The 19,312-nt window shown below is 37.3% G+C and overlaps 1 protein-coding gene across 3 annotated transcripts in view; it reads left to right on the top strand.

Annotated features, from left to right (window-relative positions):
- The window catches only part of GKAP1 (G kinase anchoring protein 1), a 94,039-nt gene that overhangs the window by 27,910 nt on the left and 46,817 nt on the right, over positions 1–19,312 (top strand). For all 3 annotated transcript variants that reach the window (XM_025281947.2, XM_025281946.2, XM_044940237.1), the window contains 2 exons: positions 3,453–3,576; positions 6,416–6,438. In XM_025281947.2, coding sequence (XP_025137732.1) covers positions 3,453–3,576; positions 6,416–6,438 — 147 coding nt within the window. The remainder of the gene's footprint in view (positions 1–3,452; positions 3,577–6,415; positions 6,439–19,312) is intronic.

Genomic DNA, 19,312 nt, shown 5'->3' with positions numbered 1-19,312 from the left:
TCTATATTTAAATTGAGCATTTATATTATCTCCATATTGTTTAACATTTTAGTCTTTTGCATACATTGGTAATTTTTTTTGGGTCTGTAAAATTTACTCAACTTGTGGTTACTTAGTGGTTGATCATAAATGGCCTTTGGGCTTACGGGCCTTTAGACTGTATCACTGTACACTAACTCCTTCACTCAACATGAAGGGTGTAGAGGAGTGAACATTTACAGTAGATGATTTTGCCATTTATTTGTAGCTCAAGGAAAGAGGATGAAGGTTGCTATTAGACTGGACTTGGTACGCTGTATGTGTTAGTTTCATTTTTCATGTCCCTATTTGTATTATCTGGAATAATCAAGGATAACTGTAATCCTTACTGTTATTTGTTCATTTAGACACAAAGCTGGCAATTACCAAAGTGGATTCAGCTAGCTTTACTATGATTTAATCATTTAAATGAACTTTCAGATTACACTGGAAAAATCCTCCTGACTTGCTCGGTTCGAAGATAAAATTTATCAAATAGAGTATTACCATACAGTGATGATTTGTTGTTAAATATATATCTACATTCTAAAGCTAAAAGGATTAGCCATACCTATAGAGGAGGAGTAAAGTAGATGGTATTGGTAAAATATGCTCCCAGCCAGTTTTTTTGAGGCAGTCATAGGCCTGGTCGGAGAAGCAATGGCACCTCACTCCAGTACTCTTGCCTGGAAAATCCCATTGACGGAGGAGCCTGGAAGGCTGCAATCCATGGGGTCGCTGAGGTTCAGACACGACTGAGCAACTTCACTTTAACCTTTCACTTTCATGCATTGGAGAAGGGAATGGCAGCCCACTCCAGTGTTCTTGCCTGGAGAATCCCAGGGATGGGGGAGCCTGGTGGGCTGCCATCTATGGGGTCACACAGAGTTGGACATGACTGAAGTGACTTAGCAATAGGCCTGGTACCTAAAAGCGCAGGTTTTATCAGACTATAATGATTCTCAGAGAATGGTCAAACTCCTTTTCTAGGTGATGACTGCTGCTGCTGCTACTTAGTTACTTCAGTTGTGTCCAACTCTGTGCTGCCCTATGGACTACAGCCTGTGGACAGGCTTCTCTGTCCATGCGATTCTCTAGGAAAGAATACTGGAGTGGGTTGCCATACCTTCCTCCAGGGGATTTTCCTGACCCAGGGATCAAACCCGGGTCTCCTGCATTGCTGGCACATTCTTTACTGCTGAGCCACGAGGGAAACCCCATGCAATGGCTAGTTTGATGTAATTACACTGATGTAGATATTAAGTCAATATTCCAATAAAATAAATATTATTTTAGCCTAAAGGTTTTCATAATAGCTAAAGTGTGGGATGGCATTTTCTATCCTGTCACTCACTCACCAAATATTTTTTTTGAATAGTCAAAAATTGCTAGGCATGCAGTACAAAGATAGAGACATGGTCCAAGCTATTGAATTTAGTAGAAGGAGTGGAGTGAGAGACACACATATAATTGTAGTGTATAATATTGAGAGATTTTATTTTTTCATTGCAGTGGGCATTCAGTAAGATAGAATTTTCTGTGCTTTTGATGGGGGTGGATTTCAGGAAGGGATTCTTTTTTTGTTTGATAAATCTGAAGTGTTACAGTATGTAAATGTAAGATGTATAGTGTGTTAGTTTGATATATTTGTATATTGTAGTATGATTGCCAGTGAAGTGATATTTATCATATGATAGTGTTGTAGTATATAGTATTATTGATTTTTATTCATTATACTGTGCATTGGATCTCTGTGGTTTATTTATTACTCATTATAAGTTTGTATACTTAAACACCGTTGGTCTCATCTTAGCATCCCCTGGTAACTACTTTTACTCTTTTTTAATAGGTTTGACTTTTTTCTTTAAAAAAAGATTCCTTATATAAGTGATATCATTCAGTACTTCTCTTTCTCAAACTTATTTCACTGAGCATAATGTTATCAAGGTCTATCCATGTTGTGACAGGATATCTTAGGATGGCAGGATATCCTAGGAAAAGGTTCTTAAACAGGAGTCTTACTTGATGTATTAAAAGTTCATCCGTAGGCAAGAGAAAGGCATTCTCAAGGAAGGAGAGGTGAGTTTATATCTTGTATGTATACATGTGAAAGAGTGGCATTTTGAAAAACTGTAATTTAGTACCTAGAGTTGCTGGAGATACTGCCTCCAGAATAGACTATAAACATTGTGTGCAGACTTAGGAGATTTACTTTTATACATTTGTTGGGAGAGAGCTGTTGAATATTTTTAACTTTTAGATTTCAGGTTTTCATTTTAGAAACTCATGCTGTAACAGTGTAGAAGATGAGTGGTGGGGCTAAAACTGAAGAGTATTGTAATGTTAAGTTAAAGAAGGCAAGGGAAATCACAAAGTATGAAGTCCATGGAGTTGTAACGAGTCGGACATGACTGAGCAACTGAACTGAACTTCCCTGCTGGGGATGAATAAAAGAGAATAGATTTAAGAGCTCTTTAGGAGATAAACTCAACAAGACCTAGTAACTAATTTGCATATAAAATATAAAGGAAGAATAGGCAAAGATCACTGAGGTTTCTAGCCTAGACAGTGTAATGATGGTGATACTAAATAAGGTACTCACTAGGAGTTCAGCATGCTTAGTTTGCAGATGTTTATTGAACATTCCATGTGAGTTGTCTGTACGTACACAAGTCATCCGGTAGAACTTTAAATTTTGAGGAACAACAGGTATAAAGGATATGAAGATAGGTTAAGGATGGAATAATGGTGAATAGCACCTGCATTTTAAAGAACAGAGTTGGGAAAAGAGAAACCAGTGAAGGAGAAATAAGCATAGTCAGAAGTATATTGAAAAAACCAAGAGATGCTTAAAAAAAAAAAAGTCTTTGGTTTTGAAAAAGAAAACGGAAAGTGTGAGTTGGTCAGTTGTGTCTGACTCTGCCACCCCGTGGACTGTAGCGTCTGTCCATAGAATTCTCCAGGCAAGAATACTGGAGTGAATTGCCATTCCCTTCTCCAGGGAATCTTCCCAATCCAGAGATCAAACCTGAGTCTCCCGCATTGCAGGCAGATTCTTTACCATCTGAGCCACCAGGAGGCTGACTTTAATTTTAGTGTCAGAGACTAGCAGAAGCCAGATTTCAGTTTGCTTGCAAAAGGAAATTGACCCTAGATTATTGTGTTAACTTTGGTCCTGAAATGAAGAAGAGGATGAGCAACTCAGAGTTATAGATCAAGGTATAGCTTTTAATTTTTATTTTAGTGTTTTATAGTCAAAAGATTAAGTATATCCGTAAACAGGTAACTTTTTATACAGTTTGGCTAGCCTCTGTTTTGATTTTTTTATTTGCCTCTTATCTTTAAAAATATAACTTTAAGAAACATATTCCATATTGGTGAATTGATTTTACTGGTGTAAACCAAGCTTAATTATTGTTGGTAATTTTTTTTAGGAATATGAAAATGCTGAAAATGCATCGACTCAGTCAAAGGTTATGAATAAAAAAGACAAAAGAAAGACTCATCAGGGAAAAGACAAACCTCTCACAATATCACTAAAAGAGTTTCAATCTGAAGGTAATATATGTACAAAATCTATTAAGCCAGAGAAACTATTCTGAGTCTTTGTATACTTAAGTTTAAGTACCTTTCTAATTTTTAAAATAAGATTGTTTCATTAATATGTTACTTAGAATGTAAAACATGTAAACCTGCTTGGAAATAAACTATTTGGGGGTTAAAGTGATTTAAACACAGTCATTAAAACCTCATAAAATTTCAGTAAGAATTTATCTTTCTATATTTCTGAATTTGCCCCTTTTCTAAAAATCACTGAAAATAAAAATTGATATTTGTAGTTTTGAGTCATCTTGAAACATATTATTGTCCTTACACATAAAGTAATTTGACTTACGCCTGACCAGAATTAGGGGGCTTCCCAGGTGGCGCAGTGGAAAAGAATCTGCCTGCCAGTGCAGGAGACATAGGAAACATGGGTTCAATCCCTGGGTTGGAAAGATCCCCTGGAGAAGGAAATGGTAACCCACTCCTGTAATCTGGCCTAGAGAATCCCATGGACAGAAGAGCCTGGTGAGCTACAGTCCATGGGGTTACAAAAGAGTTAGACACGATTTAACAACTAAATAACAACAAGCCATGCTTAACACCAGTCAAAACAGTTGCTGAACAGATAAACAGCAAGGTCCAACTGTATTGCAGGGAATTATATTCAAAGGAAAATAAGAGTAGTTGCTGACCAAATGAACATCTGTTTGTTCATTGATCTTGAAGTCATTTTGACTCGTATGAATTTAAACTTAATACATTGGTCACCCCGTGGACTGTAACCAGGCTCCTCTGTCCATGGAATTCTGCAGGCAGAGAATACTGGAGTGGGTTGCTATTCCCTTCTCCAAGGGATCTTCCCAACCTGGGGATCGAACCCAGATCTCCCGCATTAGAGGCAGATTCTTTACCATCTAAGCCACCAGGAAAACCGTCAATGAGGATTAGTAAGACCGTAACAGTAATATATAAAAAAAAAACTTCACTGTTTTTAGAAACAAGCCTGTCTGTGAGTTCAGTTCGGTCGCTCAGTCGTGTCCAACTCTTTGCAACCCCATGAACCGCAGCACGCCAGGCCTCCCTGTGCATCACCAACTCCCGGAATACACCCAAACCCATGTTCATCGAGTCGATGATGCCATCCAACCATCTGATCCTCTTGTCATCCCCTTCTCCTTCTGCCCTCAATCTTTGCCAGCATCAGGGTCTTTTCAAATGAGTCAGCTCTTTGCATCAGGTGGCCAAAGTATTGGAGTTTCAGCTTCAACATCAGTCCCTCCAGTGAATACCCAGGACTGATCTCCTTTAGGTTGGATATCCTAGTCTGTGAAGTTAGGAATAAATTTAGAGGATTGCATTGTTTACATTTAAGGATGAGGAAAGTTTTTCCTGTAGCTGACTTTTCTGATTAAGTCACTTTGTTTTGGGGTTAAAAGAACAGATACATGTTAAATTTCCAATTTTAGTAAGAATGATTTTATATGAGTTATGTCATTATAAACTAGGCAAAGATATGAAAAGAATGTTTTTTAAAACTTTAATTTATTTATCATATGTTTAAATATTATGTAAATTTATTAGATGAGTTGAGAATGACATTAGTATGCTATTGTTAAAGGCAGGCTGCACAACTATTTCAAAACATGATAAACACAACCATGGTTCTTCCCTGGGTTTCTGGCTTTACATTGAATACCAAGTAGAACATGCAAGAAGAATGACTGAGTAGCCTATCAGGATTTGGTAGTTTGACCTGAAACACGATTTTGACATTTATTGGGTTTTTGGACTCTATTCCGATCAGTGGATACTTTAGAGAATTGGACCCAGCTTTTAGATTTGCAAATAGATTTCTCATAAGAAACTATGCTGTTAAATTATTTTTAGTCCTTGAGAATGGAAAGTTTCTACTGTGCCTGAGAAGCATTGTTAAATATTAGATACCTTGATCATCTCCAATTTAAATAAAAACACTTGCTACCTATTAGTTTCAACCTTTTGTCTATGTGGATTCCCAGTGTCTTCCTTGTAATCATTTCCCAGAAATACTGTGTTATTACTAAGTCAATGGTTTAATTGTTTAATTTCGATATAGTTGTGTCAACATAAATATACATTAATTTTTAGGATTTTTTTCACAGTATTATCATACCATTAAAATATGTAGTTTTAAATTTTATGAAACCTAGCTAATAGTTTTACAGGACACAAATTACTATTCTACCTTTTATCCCACAAAGGCAGTGGTCTGTACAATCTTTACACTAACAGTACCCTGTGATTTGATTTTAGACATGTTTTCCTCCCTTTAAGTGCTCCCCCCCCAAAAAAATTATGTAAAACAACAAATCTAAAATATATGACATTCAAATGTTTAGAATTTAATAATACCCCTTGGTATGGGTGGCGTTTAGTGGGATATGAGTCCTTAAGCTGAGCAAATTAGTAATTATATGGTAAATTTTAACATCTTATCCCTAGAAAAATAAATCTGATGTGAGTCCCAGACAACCCCCAAATGACTTCTGTAACTCTTATTGTTGTTGTTCAGTCGCTAAGTTATATCCAACTCTTTTGCGACTCCATGGACTGTAGCCCACCAGGCTTCTCTGTCCATGGACTTGCCTAGGCAAGAATATAGGAGTAAGTTGCCATCTCCTTCTCAAGGGGATCTTCTTGATTCAGGGATGTAGGCGGATTCTTTACTGCTGAGCCACCAGAGAAGCCTGGTGTAACTCTTAGAATTTTGAAATTCTTTTCAATAACTTAGTTTAAATATTTTGTACATATTGAAATATTTTACATGTTAATGTCCTTCAATGAAGTCTCACCATTTTTTTTTTGTTTACAGATCACATTAGTAAAAAGACTGAGGTAAGTGTTATTGTACCATCTTTATTCTAGAAAACATTTGTTGGTTTTAAGAGTAGTACTTTAGTGTTTATAAGTTTTTTTTGAGATATAGCCATTTAAAGGACGTTTGTCATGAATAATTAAACTCAATCCTTTGTCTTGCAATTAAAATGATATAAAGTACAGTACAGTAGAATAAAAATACTATTTGCATGAAATACAGTATCATTTGACTTTAGCAACCTAATTATTGTGTGTTTGAAGGTTACCACATGTAAGCTTAAAATTTTAGGGAAAAGGGGTATAATACTTCAAACTTTATTAAAAAAAAATTGTGAAACCATGACTCAGGATATTTTGGAATTATAGAGATTGTGAGGTAAGCTGTGATTTTATTGTTTATACCTGTGGATAAGATTAACCTGGTCATATATTTCTCTTATCATTTGCCATTAGAGGGTAGTGCAACCTACACATACTTTTCTAGTGTTATTGGTTACTTTTTTTCTGTTAAGTCTAATACAGTCTCTATAAACCTGTTAGCATTGGCAGATACTTCTATAAAATACCTTGTAATATTGAGGAAGGTACTAATAAAATGTTAAGAGTTCTTTGGCTTCTTTAGGTAATAATCTAAGGTTTCATTATTTTTGTGTCATGTATGTTTTCTTGTTAGTAATTCCATTAATTGATTTTTTTAATAGTCAGGTGTTCCTTGATTTCACTGTAGAATACATGCATAGTTTTGACTATTTTTGTTGTTTCAGATGTTTTCTTGACAGGTCAGGGAAATGAAATCCTTTCTAAGAAAACGACATCTATATAACTCTGTAACTATATTAGTAATATAGTCCTCAGCTGTGCACACAAACACAAAATTCATTTATTGTTAAAACAGATGATTGAAATTCTTTTAAAGTTATTTACAAGCCACTATCGGAGAAGGCAATGGCACCCCACTCCAGTACTCTTGCCTGGAAAATCCCATGGATGGAGGAGCCTGGTAGGCTGCAGTCCATGGGGTCGCGAAGAGTCGGACGTGACTGCGTGACTTCACTTTCACTTTTCACTTTCATGCATTGGAGAAGGAAATGGCAACCCACTCCAGTGTTCTTGCCTGGAGAATCCCAGGGACGGGGGAGCCTGGTGGGCTTCCGTCTATGGGGTCGTACAGAGTCGGACACGACTGAAGCGACTTAGCAGCAGCAGTAGCAGCACACGCCACTATCACTGTTTTTAGATTAAAATTTAAATGACTGCAAATATAGACTGAATGTTATATATTAGAAGATCCCCTGAAGAAGGGAATGGCTACCCACTCCAGAATTCTTGCTTGGAGAATTCCATGAACAGTGGGCTACAGTCCATGGGATCACAAAGGGTCAACATGACTGAGTGACTAACACACACATTAATTATGTGTTTGAAAGTGGAAGATGTGTACTTTTGGACTGATTTCATTTTTTTTTAATCCATTGATTTATTGGGAGGGTAGTTTTATGCAAATGATAAAGCAGATACACATATTCTTCAGATAGTACTGGCAACTGTTAGTGGAGGGAAAGATAATTTTTATGAGCTATTTATGCTTGCTTTTTTTTCTTCAATGACATGAAAGGAAAAAAAAAAAGACTGACAGGATCTATTTAATATATTTAACCCAAGTTGTATTTAAACAAACATGTGACATAACATATGTTTTGTGTTTCATTATAGTTTTAGGGCTGTATTTATCTATTTTAAAATAATTTGATATGTAATAAAATTCACTGTGAGTAATCTTGATGATTAAAATGTAAACATTTGTAAATGCAGTCTAATTATAATTTATTTCCTACATAAATATTTTAAGAAATTGGTCACAAAAATATGTATCACATTATTCTATGATATGTATTGAAAATATACCAAAGTTATGTTCTGCTACTGTTGAATGTATTACTAATTTTATGGGGACTTGGATACTTAAACGGAAGAAATTGAAGAAAATAGGGAAATTGAAGAAATTAGGGAAATTCTTAAATTGAAGAAAAAATAGAGAAAACCACTAGACCATTCAGGTATGACCCAAATCAGATCCATTACAAATATAAAGTGAAAGTGACAAATAGATTCAAGGGATTAGATTTCATAGAGTGCCTGAAGAACTATGGATGGAGTTTCGTGACATGGAACAGAAGGCAGTGATCAAGACCATCCCTGAGAAGAAGAAATGCAAAAAGGCAAAATTGTTGTCTGAGGAGGCCTTTCAAATAGCTGAGAAAAGAAGAGAAGCTAAACACAAGGAGAAAAGGAAAGATATTCCCATTTGAATGTACAGTTCCAAAGAAGAGCAAGGAGAGATAAGAAAGCCTTCCTCAGTGATCAATGCAAAGAAATAGAGGACAACAGTAGAATGGGAAAGACTAAGAGATCTCTTCAAAAAAATTGGAGATACCAAGGGAACATTTCATGCAACGATGGGCACAATAAAGGACAGAAATGGCATGGACCTAACAGAAACAGAAGATGTTAAGAAGAGGTAGCAAGAATACACAGAAGAACTATACAAAAAAGATCTTTATGACCTAGATAACCACGATGGTGTGATCACTCACCTAGAGCCAGACATTCTGGAATGTAAAGTCAAGTGGACCTTAGGAAGCATCACAACGAACAAAGCTAATGGAGGTGATGGAATTCCAGCTGAACTATCTCAAATCCTAAAAGATGATGCTACGAAAGTGCTGCATGCCATATGTCAGCAAATTTAGAAAACTCAGCAGTGGCCACAGGACCACAGGAAAAGGTCAGTGTTCATTCCAATCCCAAAGAAAGGCAATGCCAAAGAATGTTCAAACTACTGCACAATTGCACTCATCTCACACACTAGCAAAGTAATGCTCAAAATTCTCCAAGCCAGGCTTCAACAGTACGTGAACCAAGAACTTCCAGATCTTCAAGTTGGTTTTATAAAATGCAGAGGAACCAGAGACCAAATTGCCAACATCCATTGGATCATTAAAAAATGCAGGAGTATTACAGGAAAACATCTGCTTTTGCTTAACTCTCTCCACTTCCCTTGAGTGTGGGATGTATTTAATAACTTGCTTCCAAAGGTAGACTGTAGAAAGGGAGGGAAAGTAACTACACTGGAGAAACCTGGCAAACACAGCCTTGCCAGGTGATAAATGTTAATATTAGTGTTAAATCATGTTGGTAGTATGTATCCTTGATGTGATGAGAATGGCCTAATCCTCTGTGGTTTTTCCCCCTAGAACACATGTCTAGTTTTGATAAAAATCAAACAAATGAATATCCAGGACTATGCAACATAATAACTGACCATTGTACCTGTATGACTTGAAAATATAAAGGTCATCAAAAACAAAGTATGAGAAAATGTCACGCTCAGAGAAGGCTAAGGAGACAGGGTAACTAAATGTAATATATCCTGGATGGGATCTTGGAACAGAAAAAGAACATTAGAGAAAACTAGTTCTGGGGAAATCCAGATAAAGTGTGAAGTCTAATTATAGTAATATGCCAATAATGGTTCCTTAGTTGTAACAAGTGTACCACAATAATGTAAGAAGTTATCAACAAGGGACACTGGGTGAGAGATATGTATGGAAATTCTCTATTATCTGAAACTTTACTGTAAATCTAAGACTTTTCCACATTTAAAAGTTTATTTTAAAAATTGATCAGTGGGTTCAAGTGTTGTGAGCCAATATAAAGTTAGGGTTAAGGCTGCAGCTGCTGTTGCTGCTGCTGCTAAGTCGCTTCAGTCATGTCCGACTCTGTACGACCCCGTAGACGGCAGCCTACCAGGCTCCCCCGTCCCTGGGATTCTCCAGGCAAGAACACTGGAGTGGGTTGCCATTTCCTTCTCCAATGCATGAAGTGGAAAGTGAAAGTGAAGTCGCTCAGTCGTGTCTGACTCTTAGCGACCCCATGGACTACAGCCTACCAGGCTCCTCTGTCCATGGGATTTTCCAGGCAAGAGTACTGGAGTGGGTGCCATTGCCTTCTCTGAGGGTTAAGGCTAGTAGCTATTAATAATTATTTCCTTGATTCATTATTTCTTTAGAGCTGTTATTTAACTTTTTACTAAAGGAATACATGCATATAATAATAATTAAATGGTAGAACTTATAAAATCAGTGGTATCTCAACTATTGTCACTCTCACTACATATTAAAATCCTCCTCATGTTTCAAGATTGACTATGTCAAGCTGTGCAAGTGTATTTAGAGTTTTTTGGAACGTGCTATACTTTCTCATACTACCTTGCCTCCCATGTATTCTTTCCTTCCATCTTTCTCAGTGGTGTCTTGTCTATGAATAGTTGTTAGTTCTTATAAGAGTGTGAAATCAGGAACAACGTATGTCACCATCTTGGTGATGTCACATACCTCCATCTTTCTTTATTTGGCTAACTATGCTTTAGAAACTTGGCCAAAGAGTCACTTTTTTCCCTGGAAAAGTTACCTCATCGTGGTCTTATTTAGATGCCCAAACATCCTGTATATACTTGATAGCACTCAACATCCTGTTTTATCACTGTTTTGCTTCTTGACTAAAATTTGATTTTTTGGAAATCTGGGACCATATCTTACTGCTTTAATTTCTCTCGTAGTCCTAACTCCTTTCATAGTGTGTGTGTGTTTGTGCACATGTGCGTGCACTAACTCCTTTCATACTGTGTGTGTTTTCACATGCACACATGCACTAACTCCTTTCATATGGTGTGTGTGTTCATGTGTGCGTGCACTAATTTCTTTCATACTGTGTGTGTACGCATGCACTCCTTTCATTGTGTGTATGTGTGCGCACGTGTGTGCACTAACTGCTTTCATACTGTGTGTATGTGTGTGTGCTTGCCTGCACATGCATATGCTCAGTCTTGTCTTGACTCTTTGTGACCCCATGGACACATGAATGTTGATTGATGAATGAATGTTCTGCCTTCTTACTAAAACTTTCTCTAGCCTTTTTGGACTGCTGCTCCTGTGTATTTTTATCACACTGTAACAGAGAAACCTGCTTTAATTGCTCTGCCAGTTCAAGCACATTGTTAGGGTCTTCATGGAGCTCAATATTAAGAAGAATTCTGAGACTGCATCCTTGCTCAGCAAGAAAAGTGCCACTATCAGTTAATTATGTTTGCCATTAATAAAAGAGGAAAAAGTGGCTTCATGCTTTACAGGTATTTTTCATTTCTGACATGTTTAGAACAGTGCTTAATTATTACATTTATTATTATATCGTGTGATAGTTTTTATCTTTCTCAGTAAATTGTGAGTTCCAAAAGAGTAGCTAATATGTAGCATAGTGCTAATTGCATAGTAAAGGTTTAACAAATAATTATTTCAAGTCAAATTCAAAACTTGAGTCTGTCCGGGTCTATTCTAGGAGAGAGAAGATAGGCTTATCCCATATATAATGTAATTTTTAATATTATGCGCATAGAAAGAACACCATTATTTAGATTTCTTATTGGAATAAATTCAGAGCACTCAAGTGTGGAAAAGAGAAGTAACATACAGATGGAGCATTTTGAGGTTTGCATGTTACTGTATAGTAAGGTATCTTAAAACTTTACAGCCAGGAAGCTGTTCTTCTAAAATGTGGCTTGGAGCCCTTAGAAATATGAAACGAATTGTCAACAAGTGCATTTGTATTTGTCAGTTTATAAATGATATGTTCTTCAGATAGAAAACAGGTACTCAGTGGGAAACTAGATTTGTTTTTAATTGAAGTATAATTTTCACACAGTAGAATGCACCAGTCTTAAGTATGCAGCTTTGACACATATGTAAAGTTATATGACCTGCATTTCTACCAAGATAAAGAACATTTTCATTACATCAAAAAATTCCCTTCTGTACCATCCCTGTCATTCCTCGTGCCCTAACCTGCTTCCTACAGGCAGCCACTTTTGTGGTTTCTACTGTCATAGATGAGTCTTGCCTCTTTATTTACAGTAAAGCATTCGGTATGTTATTCTGTGGTCTCAAAATGTTTGAGGATTCATCCATGTTGTTGTGTATCACTGGTTCTTTTCCTTTCCATTGTTAAATTATGTTCTGTGGTGTAAACGTGTCACAGTGAGTTTATTCATTCCCCTGTTGGTGAACATTTGGTTTGTTTCCATTTTTTGACAGTTATGAATGAGGCTGCTATGATATATTAAAGAATAGCTTTATCAAGGTATTATTTACAGGTACTATAAACATTCAGTTCAGTTCTGTCACTCAGTCGTTCCGACTCTTTGCGACCCCATGAATAGCAGCTTGCCAGGCCTCCCTGTCCATCACCAACTCCCGGAGTTCACTCAGACTCACGTCCATCGAGTCAGTGATACCATCCAGCCATCTCATCCTCCGTCATCCCCTTCTCCTCCTGCCCCCAATCCCTCCCAGCATCAGAATCTTTGCCAATGAGTCAACTCTTCGCATGAGGTGGCCAAAGTACTAGAGTTTCAGCTTTAGCATCATTCTTTCCAAAGAAATCCCAGGGCTGATCTCCTTCAGAATGGACTGGTTGGATCTCCTTGCAGTCCAAGGGACTCTCAAGAGTCTTCTCCAACACCACAGTTCAAAAGCATCAATTCTTCAGCGCTCAGCCTTCTTCACAGTCCAACTCTCACATCCATACATGACCACAGGAAAAACCATAGCCTTGACTAGACAGATCTTTGTTGGCAAAGTAATGTCTTTGCTTTTTAGTATACTGTCTAGGTTGGTCATAGCCTTTCTTCCAAGGAGCAGGCATCTTTTAATTTCCTGGCTGCAGTCACCATCTGCAGTGATTTTGGAGTCCAAAAAAATAAAGTCTGTCACTGTTTCCATTGTTTCCCCATCTGTTTGCCATGAAGTGATGGGACCGGATGCCATGATCTTAGTTTTCTGAATGTGGAGTTTTAAGCCAACTTTTTCACTCTCCTCTTTGACTTTCATCAAGAGGCTCTTTAGTTCTTCTTTGCTCTCTGTCATAAGGGTGGTGTCATCTGCATATCTGAGGTTATTGATATTCCTCCCAGCAGTCTTGATTCCAGCTTGTGCTTCATCCAGCCTGGCATTTCTCATGATGTACTCTGCATATAAGTTAAATAAGGAAGGTGACAATATACAGCCTTGACATACTCCTTTCCTATTGGAACCAGTCTGTTGTTCCATGTGCAGTTCTAACTGTTGCTTCTTGACCTGCATACAGATTTCTCAGGTGGAACGTCAGGTGGTCTCGTGTTCCCATCTCTTTCAGAATTTTCCACAGTTTGTTATGATCCATACAGTCAAAGGCTTTGGTGTAATCAATAAAGCAGAAGTAGATGTTTTTCTGGAACTGTCTTGCTTTTTTGATGATCTAGCAGATGTTGGCAATTTGATCTCTGGTTCCTCTGCCTTTTCTAAATCCAGCTTGAACATCTGGAAGTTCTTGGTTCACATACTGTTGAAGCCTGGCTTGGAGAATTTTGAGCATTACTTTGCTAGTGTGTGAGATAAGTGCAATTGTGCAGGAGTTTGAACATTCTTTGGCATTGCCTTTCTTTGGGATTGGAATGAACACTGACCTTTTCCTGTGGTCCTGTGGCCACTGCTGAGTTTTCTAACTTTGCTGGCATATTGAATGCAGCACTTTGACAGCATCATCTTTTAGGATTTGAAAAAACTCAGGTGGAATGCCATCACCTCCACTAGCTTTGTTCGTTGTAATGCTTCTTCCTAAGGCCCACTTGACTTTGCATTCTAGAATGTCTGGCTCTAGGTGAGTGATCACACCATCGTGGTTATCTGGGTCATGAAGATCTTTTTTATATAGTTCTGTGTATTCTTGCTACCTCTTCTTAATATCTTCTGTTTCTGTTAGGTCCATGCCATTTCTGTCCTTAATTGTGCCCATCGTTGCATGAAATGTTCCCTGTATCTCCAATTTTCTTGAAGAGATCTGTAGTCTTTCCCATTCCTATTGTTGTCCTCTATTTCTTTGCATTGATCACTGAGGAAGGCTTTCTTATCTCTCCTTGCTCTTCTTTGGAACTGTACATTCAAATGGGAATATCTTTCCTTTTTTCCTTGCGTTTAGCTTCTCTTCTTTTCTCAGCTATTTGAAAGGCCTCCTCAGACAACATTTTGCCTTTTGCATTTCATTTTCTTAGGGATGGTCTTGCTCAGTGCCTCTTGTATTACTGCCTCTTGATCACTGCCTTTAGTACAATGCACTCTTGCCATTTCCTAGTGATAGACACGGAGAAGGCAGTGGCACCCCACTCCAGTACTCTTGCCTGGAAAATCCCATGGACGGAGGAGCCTGGTAGGCTGCAGTCCATGGGGTCACTGAGGGTCGGACACCACTGAGCGACTTCACTTTCACTTTTCACTTTCATGCATTGGAGAAGGAAATGTCAACACACTCCAGTGTTCTTGCCTGGAGAATCCCAGGGACGGGGGAGCCTGGTAGGCTGCTGTCTATGGGGTCGCACAGAGTCGGACACGACTGAAGCGACTTAGTAGTAGTGATAGACAAATAGACCTTTAGAACAAAATGGCCCATAAACAGAACAGCCATGTATGTCCCTTGATTGTAGCAAAGTGATGTGAATATTACTGGAAAAAGGATTTACTTTTTAGAATAAGTAGAGGTTTGGAGACCAACTGAATATATGGGGAAAAAAGATGGGATTATTACTTCACATCAGTTTAGTTCAGTCACTCAGTCCTGTTGGACTTTTTGCAACCCCGTGGCCTGCAGAATGCCAGGCTTCCCTGTCCATCACCAATGCCCAGAGTATACTCAAACTCATGTCCACTGAGTTGGTGATGCCATCCAACTATCTCATCCTCTGTCGTCCCCTTCCCCTCCTGCCTTCAGTCTTTCCCAGCATCAGGCTCTTTTCAAATCAGTCAGTTCTTTGCATCAGGTGGCCAAAGTACTGGAATTTCAGCTTCAGGGTCAGTCCTTCCAATGAATATTCAGGACTGATTTCCTTTAGGATGGACTGGTTGGATCTCCTTGCAGCCCAAGGGACTCTCAAGAGTCTTCTCCAACACTACAATTCAAAAGCATCAATTCTTCAGTGCTCAGCTTTCTTCATAGTCCAGTTCTCACATCCATACATGACTACTTGAAAAACCATAGTTCTTTTGGCTTGAAACTCAACATTACTTCACATCAAACACAAAAATTCATCCACAGTGGATCACAGGCCTAAAAGTCAAAGGCAATGTTCCAAATAATTCAGGTGCAAATGCAGGAATAATATGTTCATTATTTTAGGGTAAGAAAAACACACAATGCACTAACTTTAAATGTATACATTGAATCAAGGACTTTTTCCCATTGAAGTATATTAGAAGAATGAAATAATGGTCTTCACAGTAGGAAAAGAATTTTTCCAAAGAACTCAATTGTGGATGGAAAAACAAGTACTCATGAAAGAGCATATTTACATGTGCTTAAAACATACAAAAAGATGTCCAGGCTCTTTCCTAATCAGGGACATGCAAATTAAAACCACAGTCAGAATAGTATTTACCTTCTCTGTTGGCAGAAATCAGAATCTGATGATTTGAAGTGTTGCTGAGGATGTAGAATATGAATATGTGTGCTAATTCACTTCAGTCATGTCTGACTCTGTGACCATATGGACTGTAACCCCCTAGGCGCTTCTCTCCATGGGATTCTCTAAGCAAGAATACTGGAGTGGGTTGCCATGCCCTCCTCCAGGGGATCTTCCTGACCTAGGAATCGAACCTGTGTCTCTTGGCAGGCAGGTTCTTTACCACTGGTGCCACCTAGGAAGCCCCCAAGAATAAGGAATAGTACACTCCTTATGAAGAGGTAATTTGTTACAAACAGTTTGTCCAACATAGTATTGGAAATCCTGATCAGGGCATTTAATTAGTCAAGAAGAAATAAAAGGCATCCAAATCGGAAAGAAATTAGTAAAATGTCACTGTTTACAGATGACTCTATTTGCAGTTGACCCTTGACTAGTGCATGGGTCAGGGGTGCCAACCTTCCATGTAGTCAAAAATCCGTGTGTAATTTATAGTTGGCTATCTGTATAGCCACTTCCTCTGTATTAGAGGTTTCTCTGTGTTTGAAGTTTTGCATTCACAGATTCAGCCAACCATAGCTAGTGCAGTACTATAGTATCTACTATTGAAAAAGTCTGTATATAAGTGGACCCACGTGGTTCAGACTCTTTGATTGTTCAAAGGTCAGTTCTAACATAGAAAACTATAAAGACTTACCAAAAAACTATTATTATAACTAATAAGTGAACTTTGCAGGGTACAAAACCAGTATACAGAAATCTCTCTCATTTCTGTGTACTAACAGTGAACTATCAGAAAGAACAATTAGGAAAACAATCCCATTTGCAATTATATCAGAAAAATAAAATACTAGAAATAAATTTAACCAAGGAGGTGAACACTGAAAACTGGTGCACACTGAAAACTACAGGAATATCCTAGGAGATATTTCAGATACCCTAGGTTCAGTTCTAGACCACCGCAATAAAGCAAATACAGCAGTAGAATGAGTCACACAAATTTTTAGTTTCCCAGTGCACATGTTATGTTTACAATATACTGTGGTCTATTAATTGTACAATAGCTTTATGTCCTTTAAAATGTTCATATAGTAGTTAAAATACTTTATTGATAGAAAAGGCTAATCATATGACAACATAGGATTGCTGTAAACCCTCAGTTTGTAAAAAAACTCAGTAACTGTGAAGCACAGTAAAGCAGAGCATAATAAAACAGGGTATATCTGTATTCTCATCCACTGGTCCATTTATTCCTGTGCTAATACTGTAATGTGGTCATCACATCATAATGTCTTATATATGAAAGAGTGAGGGGCAGTTGTTAGTCATATTAAGAAAATCAAATTGGATCTCTGCCTTCCATCATACATTAAAATCTATTCCACATAGATTAAATAGTTACATATGAAAGAAATTATACCACCCTTAGAACTATAAAATACAGGAGAATATATTTCTCACCAGGACATAGGGAAAAACTTATCAAAAACACTATAAAATGAAAGGTTGATAAATTGGATGCTGTTCAAAACAAGTAACCTGTTTTATACAGAAATACTAAACAGAATTTTAAAAGACAAGGTACAAAATGAGAGAAGCTATTTTCAATACATAGAACTGATAGACAATTAGTGTCCACATATGTAAAGAACTATCACATGGTTAAAAAGAGATTGTTGTCTTATTTTTTTACTGGCTTATAGGATAAAAAATTTTTTAAATAGATGAGACATCAAACATTTTACAAAACGGGAATATTAATAGCAAAAAACATGAAAAAATGTCCAACTTTGCTAATGTTGGGAGAAATGCAAATGATGACCACACTGAGAACTTTTTTTCCCCTCTCAATACATAGGCAAAAATTATGAAGTTTGGAAATACCAAGATTCAGAGGTTATAAGTCAAAGGAGTTATGGATTGGTTTACATTGGTGGAAATGTAAATTAGTACAAATATTTTGCATAAGTTTGGTGTTCTTGGAAATACATTATAACCCAGGAGTCAGTAAACTTCTGTAAAGGAATAGGCAGCAAATATTTTAGGCTTTGGGACATATCGAAATCTCTTTCACAAGTACTGAACTGTGCCACAGTAATATAAAAGCAGCCATAGGTGATACATGAATGAGCATGGATGTGTTCCAATAAAATTTTATTTACAGAAAACTATAATAGGCCCCTTTTGGGCCGTAGTTAGCTGATCCCCGATAAGACCTATCTGTTCTCATATAGATGTATGTGCCTAGAGAAGCTTCCCCATGTATCCTGTAAACTGTGTGCTTGAATGTTTATAAATGTGTAACAGCTGAGCCAAAAATGAAAAATCTAAATGTAAATCTTCAGTGGAATGGATAAATTTTAATTATAATCACACAATGGTTTATGCAGTAGTGAAAATTAGTGTATAAATCCAGGCAACAGAATAGATGAATCCAAAAGGGAATGTTAGGCAACAAAATGGTTGACTACAGAAGAGAATGTTAAGTGAAAAAATCTTAGAACCATATCAAAGTGATACCAATTTTTTAAAACAAAATCAAGCAAAACTGAATACTCTTGCCAAAAATGATTACGCTACATACAGATCAAGTCTTAAGGTCTTTCGGGCTTCCCTGATAGCTCAGTTGGTGAAGAATCCGCCTGCAATGCTGGAGACCCTGATTCGATTCCTGCGTTGGGAAGATCCGCTGGAGAAGGACTTTCGTGGAAGGACAGTCCATGGACTGTATAGTTTATGGGGTCGCAAAGAGTCGGACACAACTGAGCAACTTTCACTAAGGTCTGACTTCCATTTTACAGGATAAATAGGGATTAGAAGCACAAGTTAAATCATACCTAATGGAATCAATGAGGCAAATCTAGAAGATGGCCACTTTGTAGGACAGTTGGCCTGGTCTCTTCAGCAAAGTGTTATGGAGAAGGAAAGGTGGAGTGTGGGGAGGGGATGTTCTGGATTAAAGGAGATGTGAGAAATGATCAGTAAAAGACAGTTTTGTACAATTGAGGAAATTTAAATATGAGTTGGTATTATAATGTTTTTGTTAGGTGTGATGTTATAGTTAAATTATAAAATTTATTTTTTTGTAGCTAACTCCATGTGAAGTTTGAGATGAAATGTCATGTTAATACTATAAAATAGCTAAGTGGAAAAGGGGATGGGATAAATTGTTAAGAAGTTATAATGATTGTTAAAGTAGTTGTAGAGTATACAGGTGAAATTTTTCATAATAAAAAGTAAAACAAAATGAAAATATATTGTTTTCTGATGCATCTATAAAATAATAGTAAAAGATGAAAATGATAAACACTAAATTTGTTACTCTTGTAGAGGGCACCATAGTATAGGTAG

This window comes from Bubalus bubalis, chromosome 3, assembly GCF_019923935.1.
Source record: "Bubalus bubalis isolate 160015118507 breed Murrah chromosome 3, NDDB_SH_1, whole genome shotgun sequence".
NCBI classification, from domain to species: domain Eukaryota; kingdom Metazoa; phylum Chordata; class Mammalia; order Artiodactyla; family Bovidae; genus Bubalus; species Bubalus bubalis.
This window is presented reverse-complemented; position numbering and strand designations above follow the sequence as displayed.